The sequence below is a fragment of the Amblyomma americanum genome, chromosome 5 (assembly GCF_052857255.1).
Source record: "Amblyomma americanum isolate KBUSLIRL-KWMA chromosome 5, ASM5285725v1, whole genome shotgun sequence".
NCBI classification, from domain to species: domain Eukaryota; kingdom Metazoa; phylum Arthropoda; class Arachnida; order Ixodida; family Ixodidae; genus Amblyomma; species Amblyomma americanum.
In genome coordinates this window covers 112,092,172-112,110,052 of record NC_135501.1, presented here as the reverse complement: position 1 = coordinate 112,110,052, position 17,881 = coordinate 112,092,172, and the positions used below count along the sequence as shown (strand labels likewise).

Here is a 17,881-nt window from a genome sequence, read left to right as displayed (position 1 = left end):
ATAACATCGATCGGAGAAACGTTTCTGACTAAACAAAACACTACTAAGAAGCCTATCAGCTGCTTTTATCCCGTTGCAGAAACAGCACCAATGTTTCTGTTTGCCTGGTTAAGTTGAAACCTACAAATAAGGACACTGGGGAGAAAATGTATGCCACTTAAAAGTCAAAGCTTTGCTGCTGTTGCTGCAATGGGATAAAAGCGGCTGATAGGCATCTCAGCTGTCTTTTGTTTAGTCAAACGTTTCTGCAGTCGGCATTATGTGGACGAAGTGCAAAATTAAAGCCCACTTCACCGCAATACAGAGCGCACTGTAGCAGACGACGCGCGAATCCCCACCTGCGGCTCTCACTGCCCGTGCACAATAGTTACTCCAGAGCCCACCAGAGGCACCCTGCACGCCGGTAGCACGGAGCGACATTCTAAGAGTGGACGATCGCGTACTATCGCAGCAGCTTTTGAAGCAGTTTGCAGCAGGGCTATCCAAATTTTGGTAGAATAATTGGAACATAAAAGCACGCCTTGAACCCACAAAAAAAAAAGCAATACGAACACTGTACATCAGCTTAATTTTGAAGCAGATATACCCCATACTGAAACCACCTAATGAATGCAAATTTTAGTAATAGGCACTGTAGGTTTTTTTAACAGTGATGTATGTAGCAGAAAAAGTATATATAGTCTGCAACAATGAATCTGAAATTTCAAAATGTTGGCTAAGACATCTGTTTATCAGTTCACATTCCTTTCATGGCTCAACAGTGTTTGTGAAACGCCTGGACGGCAGCACAGCGCAGGCTTTCCCATAAAACCGTAAACAGTGGTGGCGCTACCATCGAACTATACATCGCCACACCGACACTTATGACGGGAGAAAATGCTCCTAAATGCGCTGTCCGGTCGACGTGGTAACAGAATTTGAGCTGGTAAACGTAAAACTGTTCCAATCCATCTTTATTCTAAATCCTCCATGCCCTCAGAATCAACATGGCTCAGCGCCCCATTAACACCGAGTTTGCTCACAGCGCTTTCAGCCTCCCTTTCAATGTTTTGTGTGCAAGTTATCAAACGCCACGCACTTGCCTGCGCTGCCCCACTCAACCCCATTCAGTTCCTCGCTGCCATCAGCGACGACAGCCAGGACTCGGGAGTGGCCGCGCGTGCCACCACTTGCTCAAACTGCCTAAAAGAGCATGAAAATTATTAGAAACTGTGTGGGAAGCGCCCACCGTGCGGAATATAACGGCTGCATTTTGTTTCCGAAAAACAAATGATCCCGAAGTTCGCGACTGCTGCCGAAGCACAGATGCTGAGGTCGTTGTGGCCATTCTGGAGCAATTTTCGTCTCTTCTCCGTGGTTGGCGCAGTTTGGAGCAAGAAGTTTTGTATCAAAATGGCACAATTGGTGCAAGAGTCCCACCTCTGATATATGCATTTTTCTTGCTGTTTCACTCACTTTTGCAAGTATTTTGTTTTTTAAGCTTTTTTTCAGCCCCAATCAGTTCTTTATTCAATGTCCATCTCTCGCTCTGCTCAGACCTCCAGTCCTAAGACAAGAACGTAGAAAACTGCAGTCACAAGACAAACGTTCCCCGCATTCGCACACTTGGCTGGCTGGGCTGTACACAGAATCAAGCCATGCCTCCTCTGGGTTTCAATGGCTACTATCTGCTGCTCCCCGCTCTGGCATCAGCACAGAGTTGGCATTTTTGGGTTTTTCCTAATTTCGAAACATACTGGCTTTACGGCGCAAATGGGCTTGCCGATGGCAAAACTACACCCCAGCGCCGCTGAATCGCCTGGAAAAACACAAAACAAAAAATGCTGACTCCGCACTGATGCCAGAGCGGGTAGCGCAGATAGCCATGAAATCTGGACAAGGTCTCGTGTGATTGTGTGTGCAGCTCAGCCAGTCGAGTGCGCGAATGCACCTCCATGGGTTTTACTGAAACTTTCAGGGCAGGTTCTCTGTAGTTTCCTGGTCATTTGAGCCTAATTTCGCAGCTGGGCGGCGTCTTGTTGCAGTAGAAATGAATTTTCAAATTCTCCATTTCATGCCCTCAAATGGGACTATTTCTACTGGCAACCTTGCATGTGTGATGTCACAGGTTGGCACGCTCGTCGATATTTGCTCTGTGTTCGCTGAAGGACACGCTTTTGAGCTTGTTTTCAGTCACTTCAGGCAAATAATGATCCAGTCTGCCGATTACAGTCACCAATAAACACCCAGAAGATAAGCTTTGGGACAGTATTCGTGACGTCATAGGTTGGTGTGTCGTGACATTATACTTTGGCCGAAACCCAACTTTGGATTCTGTTTCCTGTTTTCTGCCGTTTTAAAATACCAGAACTCAATATTTTAAAACACGGATTTTGTACCACAGAAAGGGGACTGTAAATAATTTGATGTGATTATTGGCTCAAAATGTTCAAAAAACTGCCCCAGTTGCCCTTTGAAGGAACTCTTCACACTATTTGCAAATGCTTTTCGTATACCAGTGCATGTCCACTTTCATTCATTTCCTTTTGTTGCTCTAGCTCACATGGAATTTGTTCTTCAAGCAAATGACGCAATTTCTACTCAGCTACAGTGAGGAATCACTCAGTTCAAGTCCTCCATACAGAACTTCGTGCTTTCAACAAATGAATGCTTTTGAGAGGCCCACCGAAATGCAAAGTGCAGAGAGCACTTTCTTTTGAGACTGTCCAAAATATTCTGAGCATAAATGTCAGAGAGAAGTAAGCCCAAAGAGACTGAAAATGCAACCACAGAAGTCAAGGGCAGTGTAGCTTGCTGCAGAAAGGCTGATGTTTTAGCATTCCGAAGCCTTCATAAACCATCAGCATTTGCCATGTGAAAAATCCTTAGGAGTAGTCTGACTATTCCTTCAGATGACTGGCCAGCAAAGATATCAGAAAAAAATAAACAACCAGTTATCAGTTTCTTGCGTTTTGAAGGACTGCCCAACTTCAGCACCGCTGGTAGAGCATCGCATGCAAAATTTGGAGGCCATGGGTTCGGATCCCATCGGCAGCATGTGCCTGTCTATTCTTATATTTTTTAATAATTTACCTTTCAGCCAAAGAGTAATCACACTATCAACTTGATTAACACCACCAATAAAAAAAAAACTTCTGTAGTACTATATGGCTTCTGCCATATAGTACTACAAGCTGCTAGACTGATGCCTCAAGGAAAACTTCAGATCAACTTCAATCTGCTGTGGTTTTTTTTAATGCGAGAGCATCACTCTTCCTTGCACTGCAGAATGCGACTCTCCCTCTCCGAGAAGGAGTTGACTTCTCTGGTGAATAAAAACAAGTTTGGGGGGGCCCCTCCTCCTCCTCCTCCTCCCTGGGGTGGCTGTACAAAACCACCTCAGTGAGAAAACAAAGCAGGCCACCCTCAAGATGGGAATGGCTGACTCAGGGGCATGTAAACAGTGGTGTGTTGTGCCACTGTCACAGTCATGTAAATGCGGCTAGAGATCGCACAAAACGGACAGTCCTTGCCACCAACGTCACTTGTCCTCAGGTTTGAGAGAGTGAGATTGCGGGGCTACCGTATGGAGTCCTTATAAGTGTGGCCGGAGACGGCAGTGCACTGCTCACAAAGTACAGTGAAAGCTCATTAATTCGAACTTCACGGGACCAGGAAAAAAGGAATGGCCTCGAAAAAACTGACAAGAGCCATTTGCATTACGGTATATGTACTGCATTTACTCGCGTAATGAACCCACTCACATAATGAACCCACGCACCCCCAATTTTTGCCTAAGAATTTGAAGAAAAAAGCGTCAGTCAACGCCTCCCTCCGTTTCGCACCATCACGGTCCACAACGCATTTCTTGGCAGTGCGCCAAGATACTACACACCAATAACCTCATGGTGCGTTTACTTCTTGAAGATAGCTCTAGCAAGGGGGTGAAGCGAACTTTGCAAAGTGCCAGCGCTTCTCCGGTTGTGCAAGCCTCGTTTTCAGTACGTTCGCCTTAAGGGCGACCCACATGGAGCTAACTTTCGCTGCGGATTTTGAGCGGCGTGGCGGAACGCTGCTGCACCGCCGCCACGCAGCACTACAAGCGGCGGAAAACGGCGGCTGCCGCCAAACCCGCTGCCACCAGGATTTAGAAACGGCGTGATTCTATATGCTTAGCAAAAAGCTGAAAAGAACGGCTGTGCATTTACAATTAAGCTATTATTTATTCAATGACGACAAAGAGGACGAATTATTCTTTGTGACCCCTTTCTGAACCAAAATAGCTAACCCTGTTTGAACCTCCCGCGCTTCCTGACGTCAACCGACCCGTAGTGGCTAACGCTAGCAGCTTTGAAAATCCAGAAACATTCTAAAAATCTGGCGCGTTTCATCGCTAAAATTTTGTGCTGTGGGCATCTTCAGACAAAGCGAAAGCTTCGTGCGACTTTTGTTTGCCGTGAACATGAGGCACAGTGTAGCGGCAGCAACGAGTTCGTGGTGAAGCGAGAGACCGCTTGGGTCATGGGCCCGTGGGTTCGGCAGGCACGGCCGTGTTGTAGAAGCGGGCGGAAGTCGGACGCGGTCGCGCCCTGATTAGTCCGCGCTGTTAGCCCATGTTGGACGCTTCCGGCCAGCGGCTGACTGCCGGGCCATGGCCGGGCGATGTTAAAAGCCAGCGTCATGACCGCGGCTGACCGCGTGCTTCCGTTGGCGACTGATGGGTGGAAGGATGGACGACACTCGCAAAGAAAAAAAAAGTTTTTCGCACGTAATTTGTAGCGCCTGTCCGAAGTCATAGCCTTCCATGGGCGTTGCCTGGGACCGCGCCGACAGTACTGATCTGTATTTCCAAGTTAACAGGGCTCGAATTAGCGAGTATTTAGTTGCGAGTTTCGGAGGCTGTGCGGAAATGAGGGTAGGCAGCCACCACCACGACCGGCAACCCCTACCCTCCGGCTCCGCCAGCCGCCGCGCCGGTGATGGCGCCATTTAGGCTTTACCCACTCTTGCACGGTTTTATCTGGTTCCATCTTCTGTCCCCATTTAGGACGTGCGCAGCCTCTAACTATGCGGAGGTGGTGTTTTTTTTTCTGGCCACGTGCTGTGTGCCAAGCCGCCCAGAGGCGACGGCGCGTAGTTCGAATTATCCTTAGCGGAACCGACTCGCTTTCGAGTTAACAGCCTTTTTTATACACAGATCTCTATGCAGCTTGGCCAGATCAAGTAGTGTAGTTTGAATTATCTGAAAATTCTAATTATCGAGGATCGAATTAACGAGTTTTCACTGTATGAGAGCATCGCACCGCAGCAAAATGTGCAAAGCGAGCTACTGCAGCAAAGCAACGTTCACCCCCCAAGCCTCCGATCACAACTCAGCAACACACTGAGTGACAAACAATGCTCTGGCATTTACACATCATAAGAACTGTTAAGTGCTTCCATAATTTTTTTTAGCAAAGAACGACACTGCACCGTGCATGTGTAGCAGCCACGGCTGGGGTTGCAAAAAGGAAGAACGGTATCGATTGCTTGCCTCGTGAATGGGCAAATGATTGTGAACAGTCTTCAGCCTCGGATGTGTGGCCAGCAAATGAAAAGCGGGAACATGATTGTGCACAGTCTTCCGCCTCGGATGTGTAGCCTGCAAATGAAAAACAAGCAATAATTAAAACAGCAGATACAGCCAACTTTTTTACGATCAGATAAAAACACTACAGCAGACTTCAGGCAAAAAAAGAATTTCCCTGCACACAAATGCTTATGACACAGAAGAGCTAGTGCAATGGCCCGAAATTTGCTATGGAGATGGCATTAAAACGCTGGCGTTAAAATTGCTTGTTGTTGCTCAGCTGGCTTGCTCAGCTGGGTGTGCATTAAGAAATGCACGAAAGTTCCTCCTGACACCGAGCCTAACTTGCATGTTGGATTGCTACACACATGCTACACACAGATATCGCTTTGCATCGAGCATATTACTAAGAAAAGTGCCGTGAATAATATACGTGCTACGTTACGACAATCAAATATCTAAACCTGACAAAAACAAAATAAAATTACAACTTGCCTTTTGATTTTTCGGCAGATGTCGGCGCTGGAACAGTGCTTGGTGCAACGCCCCTCTTCGCATTGTTAGCCGATCTTTTCTCTGAAATGGTGCAACTAGTCTTCATTTATGTGCCCTGAACATCGGCACAGAAAAGCCAACCACGCCTGCATTCCAGGGGCACTTGGAACAAATTGAATTTGGCCTGTACCAATAGCCTACTCTCACTAACAAATGAGTATTTATGAGTTTTGAAAAGTATAGAAATTACCGCAAAAACCAGACTACAGGTCGAACCCAACTAAACAATTCTAAAAATGAAAAAAAAAAAAATTTTTTAATGGGAAAAGTACCGAAAGATGTTATTTAAGCTCCCACTTCTTCACCATTTCTTCCGGTGTCACTGCTTTCATTTCCAGGTCTAGCATCAGTGTTTTGAGCACTAGTACTCCTTTACATCCGTTTTCTTTAAAACAAAGATGCAGGAGCGTGAAAAGTGCGAGCCAGGCAGATTGCATGGAGGAAGTTGATGCTTGCGGATGTATGTGAAGTCAGCTATACCTCAGGCTCCAGCCAGGACCTTATACATCAAGTGGAATGACTGCGGTCCTGAACAGTGAACGTATGACCAAAGCTCACTGGTGTCTACACACAGTAGAACCCCGCTGATACATTTTTCACAGGACCGTAAAAAAAACAACAAAAAAACGTGAGACGTAAGAGCCGGGAAGTAGGACAAATTGAAATGACAATAGTGGGCAACAGAACACGTTCATTGCACTTGAAAAAGTCATGCGGCGTTGTCCGTCGCATTTTCTCGCATCAGGTGAGCACAATAAGCTTTTCCAAAACTAGCAGTGCCGTGTGGCTCTCGCAATCGTTGTGAACATACCGTATTTACACGATTGTAAGTCGACCCCCCGCCCCACCCCCCAAATCGCATGTTTGAAGAAAAAAAAGGTTGACGCGAATGTAAGTCGACCCCTCAAATCGCATGTCCAAAAAAAAAACGCCGGTGGACGTACTCAAAAATGAAAATTTATTGCATAGATTGGCTATTCATCCTCACTTGAGTCATCTTCAGTGGTACTTCTGTCGTCATCGCCGCCGCTGCGGTGCCACAGCACAACGTCCTCCCTGGAAAGCCCACACTTCCTAAATGACTGCACCACGACATCGCGCGGTACGGCCCCCCAAGCAGAAATCACCCACCCGAACACAGCCGCCAGGGAGGCTCTCTTCACACACCCTGTTGGCCTAAGTTCCTGCCCTTCCACCGCCAGCCACTCGTTATACTAATGCCGGAGCAGCTCCCTGAATGGCTTGTTAATGCCAACGTCTAGCAGCTGCAGCTGCCCCGTCTCAGACCGCCGGGAATCACTAGCATATCTGTATGTTCTTTTCGTAGCTCTGCCTTCACTTTCGCGGTAAGGTGGCCGCGAAACGAGTCCAGCACAAGGAGGCTCGGATTGCGATCTTTGAGGGATGCCCCTGGCCTCAAAAGCCACACCCGACGGTACCAATCAATAACTATGTCATCCGTCATAAAGCCTTTTTCATTCACTCGCACAATCACACCTTTCGGGAACATTTCCTCTGGCATAGTTTTTTTTTAAGACAATGTACAGTCGGAGCTTTGTGCCATCTGCCAAGCATGATAGCATATTAGTGAACCAAAGTTTCTCATTTCCTGTCGTGAGAAGCTTAACCTTACCACCTCCCCACACGCTCACTGTTGTGTTGCTCGTCATGTCGAAGTAGACGGGAGTCTGGTACGCATTGCCAATTTGGCCGAGCAGGTAGCGCCGTGAGTCGCGGAGCTTGAGGTGGTGCCTATGGAAGGCGAGAACTTCTGCCTCGTAAGCAGCAGGCAGCTTCTGGCATACACTAGTACGCCGACGAAGAGAAGCCAGCCCTCTACATAAATTTCGAACCCCAAGCCCTGATGGCTTTGCAGTCGGTTCGGAGTATCCCAGCTTCCGCAGCGAAGACCCGGGCTTGTTGCGTGATCATTTCGCATGTCACTGAAAGGGACCGATCACGTATTTCAGTGACATACGCTGCAAGCTTGACCTCCAGTTCCAGAAAGCATCCCGACTTTGGCTGGCGGAAACCTCTTTGCTTGGAGTCACAGTTGAAAATTGTCTCGCTCCTTATGCCACTCCCACACCAATCGTTCGGAAATGTCGAACTTGCAGCCCGCCGCGCAGTTGTTGGTTTCTTCAGCGTAAATGACGGCCTCCCTCCTAAACGCTGCAGTGAATGAGCGCCGTATGCTTTTCGAACCTGGCGAGCTAATGGCGAAGCACGCAGACGGCAGTCGAGTCAAATGCACCAGCTCCAAGCTCCACCAAACAAAAAGTGATTGGTGATGAGGCGTCGGCTCTTCCAGCAAACATCGGCATTCCAGAGAAGCGCCGCCGTTACACGTATAATCATCTAGCCGCCGTGTTACGCAATCAACTGAAGTAACGGCTCTTCCATCAGCTAGCTGGGCGCTGGTGCAGACACCGCGATTGATACAGTGGCCCTTCCTTAACTATCATACTCACGCGAGTGAAATTAAATGAAATTGCTTTTTGGGAAAGGAAATGGCACAGTATCTGTTTCAAATCTTGGCGGTACCAGAAGGGATAAAGGAGGGAGTGAAAGAAGAAAGGAAGAACGAGGTGCCGTAGTGAAGAGCTCCGGAGTAATTTTGACCCCCTGGGGATGTTTAACGTACTGTACTGACATCACACAGCACAGGGGCGCCTTTGCGTTTCGCCTCCATCGAAACGCTGCCACCGCGGCAGGGTTCTAACCCGGGTATCCTGATCAGTAGCCGAGCACCCTAACCACTGAACCAACGCAGCAGTTTGTGTTGGGTTTGTGTTGGATTTTGTGGCACATAGGAAGCTAAGGCCATCATGCGCCAAACACAAGGTATAGAAAATTGTCTGGTGCTGGATTTCATACAAAAAATAACAAACCGGTGGTGTGAAGGACCTAAAATTTTATTTCACATCACCTAGTGAAGGTAAAGGGCAAAAATATTTTTAAAATGGCTAATGGTAAAAGCTTCAAGGAAGGTCAGGTAAACTCAGCGACCATCCTTTGCAGGGCAAGGATGTCGAGGCCCTTAACCAATGAAATAGACACCTTAGCCTTCTTCTCTGGAGTGAGAAAGTGGCTGAGGTGTATCAAAGAAAAGTGAGGCGTTCATAGTTTATTAAAAAAAATATCAGAAATGTCAACAATTGCATTATCGCTCAAGACTAGCGCTGGGTGAAACGGAATGCACTGATAATAATATTGACTAAAATACTTTTTCCTTAGTTTTTCTAGGTTTGAATATGCGAATAAGATATGGTTTAGTGTGAGGTTGAAGATACACTGTGCATATGGTGATTGTTTTAAAGCTAATGACAGTGACTGCAATGGCTTCAAAATTCATCTGGAGCTTGATTTCATGCGTTGCAACACCGCTCTGAACTACAACAGCAATGCCTCCAGAGAGCCTATTCGCCTGCTCACGGTCATGACAAAAGACTTTATACTTTTTAAAAATATTTTTGTGTAAAGGTCCCGAATTGGTCTCCTGAAGGCACAGTGCCACAGGAGACAGAGAATGTAAGAGATCTGTTGCATCACCATAGTTATTTAATATTCCACGGCAGTTCCAGTGGATAAGAAACGCCATTATAAATTTTAAGGGGATGTATTCAGAACCTCATTTCCCTCCTTGTTGAGTGACTGTGATCGTGATTTTTTCCTTTTTTCGGTCAAGGGAGCACCGCCACCGTTGCGGCCGAGGTGAGCTCTTAGCTGTATCCATCGCCTCAGTGGAGGCGCTGGAGTTCCACGGGGAACCCACGGGCAGGGGGGTGGTGGACTTCTCCCGAACGGGGGAAGCCTTGCGGGCTGCCGACCGGTGGGCCCGTTTGTGGGGGTGGCATAGCAGCTTTCGCTGCATCTGCCAGGGGCACGGATGGCCCAGCCTCAACATCACTTCGTGTGAACTGGGCAGGTGCCGAAGGCCGCTGTGATGCGCCGCGCCCGCGCACCACATCGGCAAAGTTTGTGTGGGCTGTGAAGGAGAAAGTGCCATGTGACATTGTATAATGCCTTCTTGCTTCTTTAAATGTGGTATTGTCTTTTGTCTTTATTGTAATTATTTCCTTTTCTTTCTTCCAGGCAGGACAAGACCTTGAATAAGCAGCGTGGTCATCTTCGCAGTTTGCACAGCGTGGCGCGGCATCGCAGTTGTCTGATTGGTGGTCATTTGAGGCACATTAAGCGCAGGTGTTATGGCTGCGGCAGCTTTGTGAGCCGTGACCGACCTTCTGGCATTTGAAACAGCGTCTTAGGTTGGGTATATATGGGCGAACGGAGATTTTTGCATAGCCTACCTCGATTGACTCGGGTAAGATGCAAGAGACAAATGTCAGGACCAGGTGTTTTGTTGGAATTTTTTTGTTGTCTTTATGGATTGTAATTCTATAGACATTGGTTACATTTTGAGGAGTCAGTCTTTCAAGCATCCCTTCCTCTTTAGGTGCAGAAAGTCACTGTCTGAGATGACACCACGTACTGTGTTCAATGATCTGTGTGGTGACAGAGACAGGAATATCGCCAAAAGTTTCAATCTTTGCAAGCTTTGATAAAAATTTGAGTAATGTCGAGCAGTTCGAGCAGGAGGTCACCACTAGCCAACTTTGTGAGTTTGTACTGAGGGCCCAAGGAATCTGTAAGAACTCTTGAAACAAGGAACGGGGATTTTTGTCAGGCTGGCTTTTCTGTTTCTTTACTGTGAACGATGTGGTACTTCGGAAAAGCTGTTTTCTTTTTGTTGAAAAACTGGGATATGACATCAGTCTGCCCCCTTTTCAGAGGGCGATCATTAATAAGCAGGGAGGAAGCCATAAAAAATTACCCACCATGGAGCCCAACAAGGGGTCGGGACAGGAACTTGAAAACAAGCCCTGCCCACGCCAGCCGTACACCACTGCTATAACCAAATATGACAAAACCCAGGGTAGTTCGCCACACAAGGTAAACCCTAGCCGCCAGGAAAAAAGGAAAAACCAAGGAAAGAGAAGGAGACAGGAGAGTTGTAAGACATAGGAGAGTGAAAGATGGAGGAGAGGACAGGAAAAGGCGACTGCCAATTCCCTCCGGTCGGGTCAGGCCAGAGGTGCCGTCTACAGGAAGCTGGGGGCAAAGTGGTGTGTTGCCTCCGCCGAGGGGCGTTGAAGGGTCCAAACGCTCGGCATCGGCTCAACCACCAGGATCCCCTTTTCCCCGGACAGGGTGATGCCAAGCACGGCTAGGCGCGGGTGCTGGGGTCCGTGATGATGCACTGTTCACCATCATCCCCTTGCGGGGATGTCCCTGCGGATGTTTGGGAACCCGTGGTGTCGCCACTCACCAACGCCTGCAAGCTGCAGACGCCCCCCTACGGGGACCATCGCAGCAGGTAAAGGTTTGCGCAGTAAAAGTAAGAAATTAAAAATCGTTGCCAAAAAGCCCGCGGAATACCTGAATGCTATGCTTCGAGGCGTAGAGCAAACAAAAACTTGTAACCTCGCAGTAGCGTCCCTGATAGACCGTTTTTCTTGCTTTTATTGGCAGTTGAAGGTTTCCTTTCGATTGTAAGTCGACACCCCCACTTTGGAATTTTAAATTTCAAAAAAAAAAAAGGGCCGACTTACAATCGTGTATATAGGGCACCTTCTGACAAGGTCTAATGCCGCTACAGCCGATGCAAAGGTTGGGTCCAGCAGTGGCTGATCCTCTTTGTCGCCACTGTTATGCGCGTCGACACACACACTCGGCCACGACCTGGTCAATGGTCATAATCTCGGAGGTGGCAAGGGCAGCATCCACAGAAACGTAATCACTGTACGCAATCCCGTTCCCGCCAACCACTTCCATGGCCGTGCCGAGTTCGCAGTCCTCGGTGGTTCCAGGTTCTACTGTGCAGTCTACGTTGCCGAAACACTTCACAAAGCAGTTGTGGCCAAATAGTGCATGGCATCCAGGATCGTAATGCCAGTCAGCTGCCGCCAGTCGGTTTGCATCCACAGTGTGGAGAATATTCAGTTTCTCATGCAAAGAGAGCGCCTTGCGCTTTCTTGATGCCATTACACTGAAACAAACAAGTTCCCGCACACGTGCTGCATGTACACTGGAGAGGACAGGCAGAGGAACGAGGCAGCCATTAACCCACAGTAGTTCATGTTGTGGCATGAAACAACTGGCACGGTGCCATGTGGGCAATTGAGCGTGCTGACGCCCGTGCACACGACCACGGAGCAAATTCACTTCTTACGCATCCCACAGCAGGAAAATACATGAAAATACACACAAAATGATTCCTAAATGGAAGCACGAAACGATGCAACAATACGTAGGACGAAGACAGCCGCGCAAGGGAAGAAGCATAGAGGAACGAAAAATGGCACAAAAGGCAAAACAAGACGAAAAAAAAAAACGCAACAACCGCTGCTGCTGATGATGATGACACAGACTGCCTGAGCACCAAGAGCGCCTTCTGTAGACACGCCAGCAATGCCAGGCCAAGCCAAGTCAATTCACCTTAAAAGTAAACATGGCCTTCGCTGCCTGTTACTCGGGCTGGCTTGGGGTGCCAGTTCACAACAAATCACAACATGCAGTTCACAACATGCAGCAATGTACCCGAAGTTAAACGACGTTACAGCAGGGTTTCTAATGCATGGAACTCTATGAGCGTCACGCCGGAGCTCGACCACAAGAACGCAGCAGCCAGGAAAATGCAGCGCCCGGGAAAGCAAATGCGGGGTTCTACTGCACTTAGTCTTTTACTTTTGTGTTACTTCCTCCAATCAAACAATATGTACAATTACTTGTGGTCAACCACTTGTATTAGTTAACACTCGCATTTCATTCCTTACATCAACAGCTGTTGTGTACCTGTTATATGAAGGCGTACTTAGTTTTGTACTTGCCAACTGCCTCCCACCTGGCCAACTTACACTGTTTCTTACTAGGCTCAGTGTTGCAGCATTTTGCTGTTGCACTTTGCTTGAAGTAGACTATTTGTTGGCGGACCTATTGTCTATACCTGATGCCTCCGGACAGCGGCTAATCCGGCATGACCCTATTGCCCAGAACATGGTGTGGACTAGTTATCGCTCCACTCCCTCCGAACTGGCACAGTGCACAGTGGTGAGCAAGTGGGATACACTATGGCAATTCCTTTGGTGCCAATCAGCCCAATAGCCCACCAAAATCTGACAAAAGCACATAAGCATTTTGTCATTTTGCCTTCATCAACACTCAGCTGCTGGAATTGCAAAAAAGAAGATAAAGACGTAAAGAAGAGATAAGAGAAAGAAAGAGGTTCCTTGCCTCCTGAATGGGCACCCAACTGTGCACAGTCCTCAGTGTCGGACACGTGGCCTGCGAATACAAAGCAAGCCAGTAATCACAACATGAGATGTAGCGAGCTTTTGTACGATAGGATGAAAACGCTACTGCAGCCTCAAGGTAAAAAAAAAAAAAACTTTTATTCCATACAAATGCTTATGATGCAAAAATAAAGGTGCTGCTTCTGTCTGAAATTTGCTGCAGGTGCGATATACGGTAGCGGCTTTCCACCGATCAAAAATTTCGTGGTACCTCATAAATTCGGACTTTGAGGAAGTGGACATAACATCCAAATTAATCAAATTTCAAATTATCAAATGACCCCCCCTCGAAACTGCCAAATTATAATTAATTTGAAGACAACCCGGGCACTGGCCGACTTCTTTTAAGACGAAAACTGCAAGCGGCAACAGCATTTTTTCACAGTTTCATGAAATGCTTGAATTCGTGCACACCACCATGAGATTTCGAAGCGCTTGTCCCCAATAGTAAGGGTCCCGTGGCTTTTTTCAGTGTACAATGCAGTAGTGCTGCAGCTTCTTTGAATGTGCTGTCAAACATGAGAAGGCTTCGCCATGGGAACCACACACTGCATATGACGAGTGCACTGGTTCAGCATGCTGTGAGGACAGAAGCGAAGGAAGTGCACACTTATATCAAAGAAGCCTTTGGAAAATAACTTGGGGGGGGGCGTTCTTAACCACTTTCTTAAAGAAGAAAACGCAACAGCATTTAGGCTGCTTGCCATGGAGTCTACACTGAGTGTCTAATGTTCTTGTGATTTTCCTGCCGAAAATTGTGGTCGGAGCCGTTTCGATAGCCCTTATATGGTAAGCATGAGTCATTGCCTTCAAGAATGTTCCAGTGCCTTCCATTTACAGTCAAACCTGGTTATAAAGAACCCGGGTAGAGTGAATTATGCTTTATATCGAACACTCGAAGCTGTCATTATTCATGTGAAATGTCCTTTCTATAACGAACTGTACATTCTATATAGCGAACATCAGCGCACAGTCGACGAATGCCCACAGGCGCCGCGCAAAGGCCTCCGGGGTGCTTCAATGCGCCCACTCCCCCGCCTGCTCACTTCCCCGGTGCTGCGGCGCCAGTTGAGAAATAAAAAAAAAACGACTACCAAAACAGCGTGCAGAGAGTGGAGGGGGAGGACCGCCAACCAGTCGAGCAGCCCCCGGCAGCTTCGCCCAGTTTCTGTGCAGTGTTCCTATTCGGCAACTGCTCACCACGTGATCAAATTACATGCTGCAGCTCCAGGCCTATCGTGGCACCGGACAGGACAGTCATAAAAAATAGCCAGTAGAAAAAGGGTAATGTGACTTTGGCTGCGCATCTCGCCAACCACTCTCCTCCTTTTTTATCTTACATATTTTCTTTGTTGACATTTAGTCCTTCAGTTGGTTTGGTTGCTCCTAGTGGCGAGTACTAGTGTGCTGGTGCACCTCCTGCCTTTGGTGCACTTCGAAGATGGCTATGAAGCAGCGGAAAACTCTGCCACTTTGCGCCAAAGTGGATATACTTCGCCGCGTCAAGCGCGGAGAAAAGAAAACGCTTGTCGCAGCCCACTACGGGATCACAAGGAGCACGCTGAGCATCATACTCAAAAACAAGGTGGCCATCGAAGCAAACGCAAGGGAAGGACCAACTGCTGACGGCCGTCGCATCCGGAAGCCAGCCTATGACGAACTTGAAGAAGTCTTGTACAAATGGTTTGTGGATATCCGTGCGCAGAAACTACCCATCAGTGGCCCCATGCTGCAGCAGAAGGCGAAAGATTTTGCGTGCATTTTGAACAGCGAAGGATTTGCGGGGGGCAGTGGATGGCTGCAGAGGTTTAAGGACCGGTATGGTATCACTGGAAAGGTAGTTGCCGGAGAGAGGCAGACAGTTGACACAGACAATACCAACAAGTAGATTGAGGAGGTGTGGCACGAGGTGACGAAGAAGTACGAACCATGCGACATATTTAACACGGACGAGGCCGCTTTGTTCTCGCAGATGCTGCCAGGCAGAAATTTGGTACTTAAAACTGAGAAGTGCCGCGGCAGCAAAATGAACAAGGCACGTGTGACAGTGCTCCTTACGGCTAGCATGGACGGCTCGTCGAAGTTGCGCTCACCTGTCATTGAGAAATTCAAGTCACCAATGTGCCTTCGTGGGCGCACTTCGCTCCTAGTCACCTACCACTCTAACAGCAAAGCCTGGATGACAAGGGCATTGTTTAGGGCATGGCTGCATGATTCGGATGATGAGCTTGCATTAAGCGGACGTAAGGTCCACTTGTTGTTGGACAACTGTTCAGCGCATCGTTGCGGCATCACACTCCGAAACACTGATCTTTGTTTTCTGCTGCCAAATGTGACTGCAGTGTTGCAACCACTGGGCCAAGGTATTACCTGCGCATTCAAGATGGGCTACTGGAAACACGTTGTTGAGCGGCTGCTGCTGAAGCTGAGGATGAGTGAAGAGCTAAGGATAATCTTTTAGGCGCGATCCCAATGATCAGCCGTGCCTGGCAGGACATAACAGGCGACACAATCAGGAACTGTCTTCGACAAGCTGGACTGTGCCAGGCGGCTGCCAAAGCCGCGAATGCAGCTGAAAACGATGGCGACACTGCCGCTCTTTGGGAAGAACTTGCCCGCATTCCTGACAATGTACCCCAAGATGTCTGCTTCGAAGATTTTGTGATGGTTGATGACGAGGTAGCGGTGGCGGCACACCCACTGGATGCACAAATCGTTTCTGATGTGCTGGCGTCCGGCGTTGTCGAGCCGCCGCCGCTCAGAAGACAATTGCCCTCGCCCTACTTTTCATGAAGCACTTACCACAGCAGACATGCTGCGCCGCTACTGTGCAGAGATACAAGGAAGCGGGCTTGATTTTATTGACATTTTATCGCGCGTTGAGATTGTAATCCACGTTGATGTTACTAGGCGCACTGTGCTAACCAAGATCGCCTAATGCAAGTAAGTGCAGATTGCTGTGCAATAAATTGCTTTCGAAGTAGATATGCGTGGTGAGTGGCGTGACATTACTTGCGTTACCGCATTTTTGCTGGACTTCACAATATCCTGCATAACGAACTAGATAGTGAAATTTGTTAAAACCGGATTTGAATAGAGAGAAATATTTGATATCTCGAACAAATTCCGGAAAATCATACTGTTCGTTATAACCGGGTTCGACTGTACTACAGAGCCCTGCAACGCCCGAAGGCATTATTGGATTGTCATAAGGGACTGTACTACTCCACTAATCCACTAACTAATCCCCGCTAACACACCTTAATCCACTGTTTGGGGGGCGGCCCTACTTCCAAAATTTTGAAGGTCCTTTGGAATTTTGGGGGTTCTCAGATTTTCATATTTGACGGCGCCCTATGACTGGTCCACTGGTGTTCCAATGGTGATGATGACATTACAACCCTCTCAACTACCTACATTCACAGATCACGGGGAGTCCTCATACCCCTCTTGGCACAGTGTGGCAGTGGTCAAGCAGCGCACTATTGGCCCGGCAGATGGCTGTTTAAAACACAGCCACTGGGGGGGCTTGCAAGATGCAGGCTGCTCTTCCCGAGAGCTCCCTTAAGGAGAGATGCAGGTGAAAAAACCGAGATTTTTTTCGAAAAAGTCAATTTTGTGTTTTCTTGCGTTTTGTATTCCCCCAAGCCTCTTCTTTTATGTATAAAAAAAAATCAATGCCGATAATCGATGGGAAGTTAGTAAAGAATGCAATTAAAGTACTCGCGGTGGCTCGTGAAAGTGCGAATTCGACCGAATTTCGGGAACGCAGCATTTCGCTCCACGGCGTCGCCCGCTCTTGAATTTTCGCGGGGAAGTAGGCCCAAACCTTTTCTATCAGAAGCCACTTTGGCAGCGGCACATTCTGGATAAAAATACGAAAAAAAAAGGTCCATTCCCGCCTAGTCGAGCGTCGCGACTGGCCCTTAAATCAGTGGTATGATCGGAACCCTTCCATTGGCTAGGCGCACTCCAACACACGGTCGGACGCAGACGCTCTTTCTTCGTTCTGCCGCCACCGAGACGCGAAGCAACGCTTCTGCCCGGGTTTTTCTCCTTTCTCCGCCATGGATGTGAACGACAAACGAGATTTTCATTCACGCAAGTTCCTGACCAGGCATCAGTATAAAGGAAAACGCCCCAAGCGCAAGCGGAGAGCTCCGGTGACTGGAGGCTCATCTGCTACTAGGCCTAACTGCGGCAACGGCGATGCACCCGATTTGGATCCTTCAAGCTACTTGCGGAGCATCGATGACTTCGTCAGTGCATCTGAGCGAAAGATAAAGATGTTCGACGACCAAAACAAGCGTGAAAACGGGCGCGGAAGCACAGTTATCAGATTGGCATGATGCACAGCCTCGCCAGTGGCGCGGCGTGCCCCGCCTGTGCACGATGTGATCTCTCTGTCAGAGAATCGGCCGCAAAA

General features: G+C 48.1%; 1 protein-coding gene across 2 annotated transcripts in view; it reads right to left on the bottom strand.

Annotated features, from left to right (window-relative positions):
• LOC144132607 (uncharacterized) overlaps window positions 1–17,881 on the bottom strand; it is a 55,386-nt gene that overhangs the window by 12,761 nt on the left and 24,744 nt on the right. Inside the window, exons 5-7 of one of the 2 annotated variants that reach the window (XM_077665137.1) lie at window positions 13,397–13,447; window positions 6,044–6,124; window positions 5,513–5,620 (exon numbers count right to left, since the gene is read on the bottom strand). In XM_077665137.1, coding sequence (XP_077521263.1) covers window positions 5,513–5,620; window positions 6,044–6,124; window positions 13,397–13,447 — 240 coding nt within the window. The remainder of the gene's footprint in view (window positions 1–5,512; window positions 5,621–6,043; window positions 6,125–13,396; window positions 13,448–17,881) is intronic. The other variant, XM_077665138.1, reaches the window with a different exon arrangement.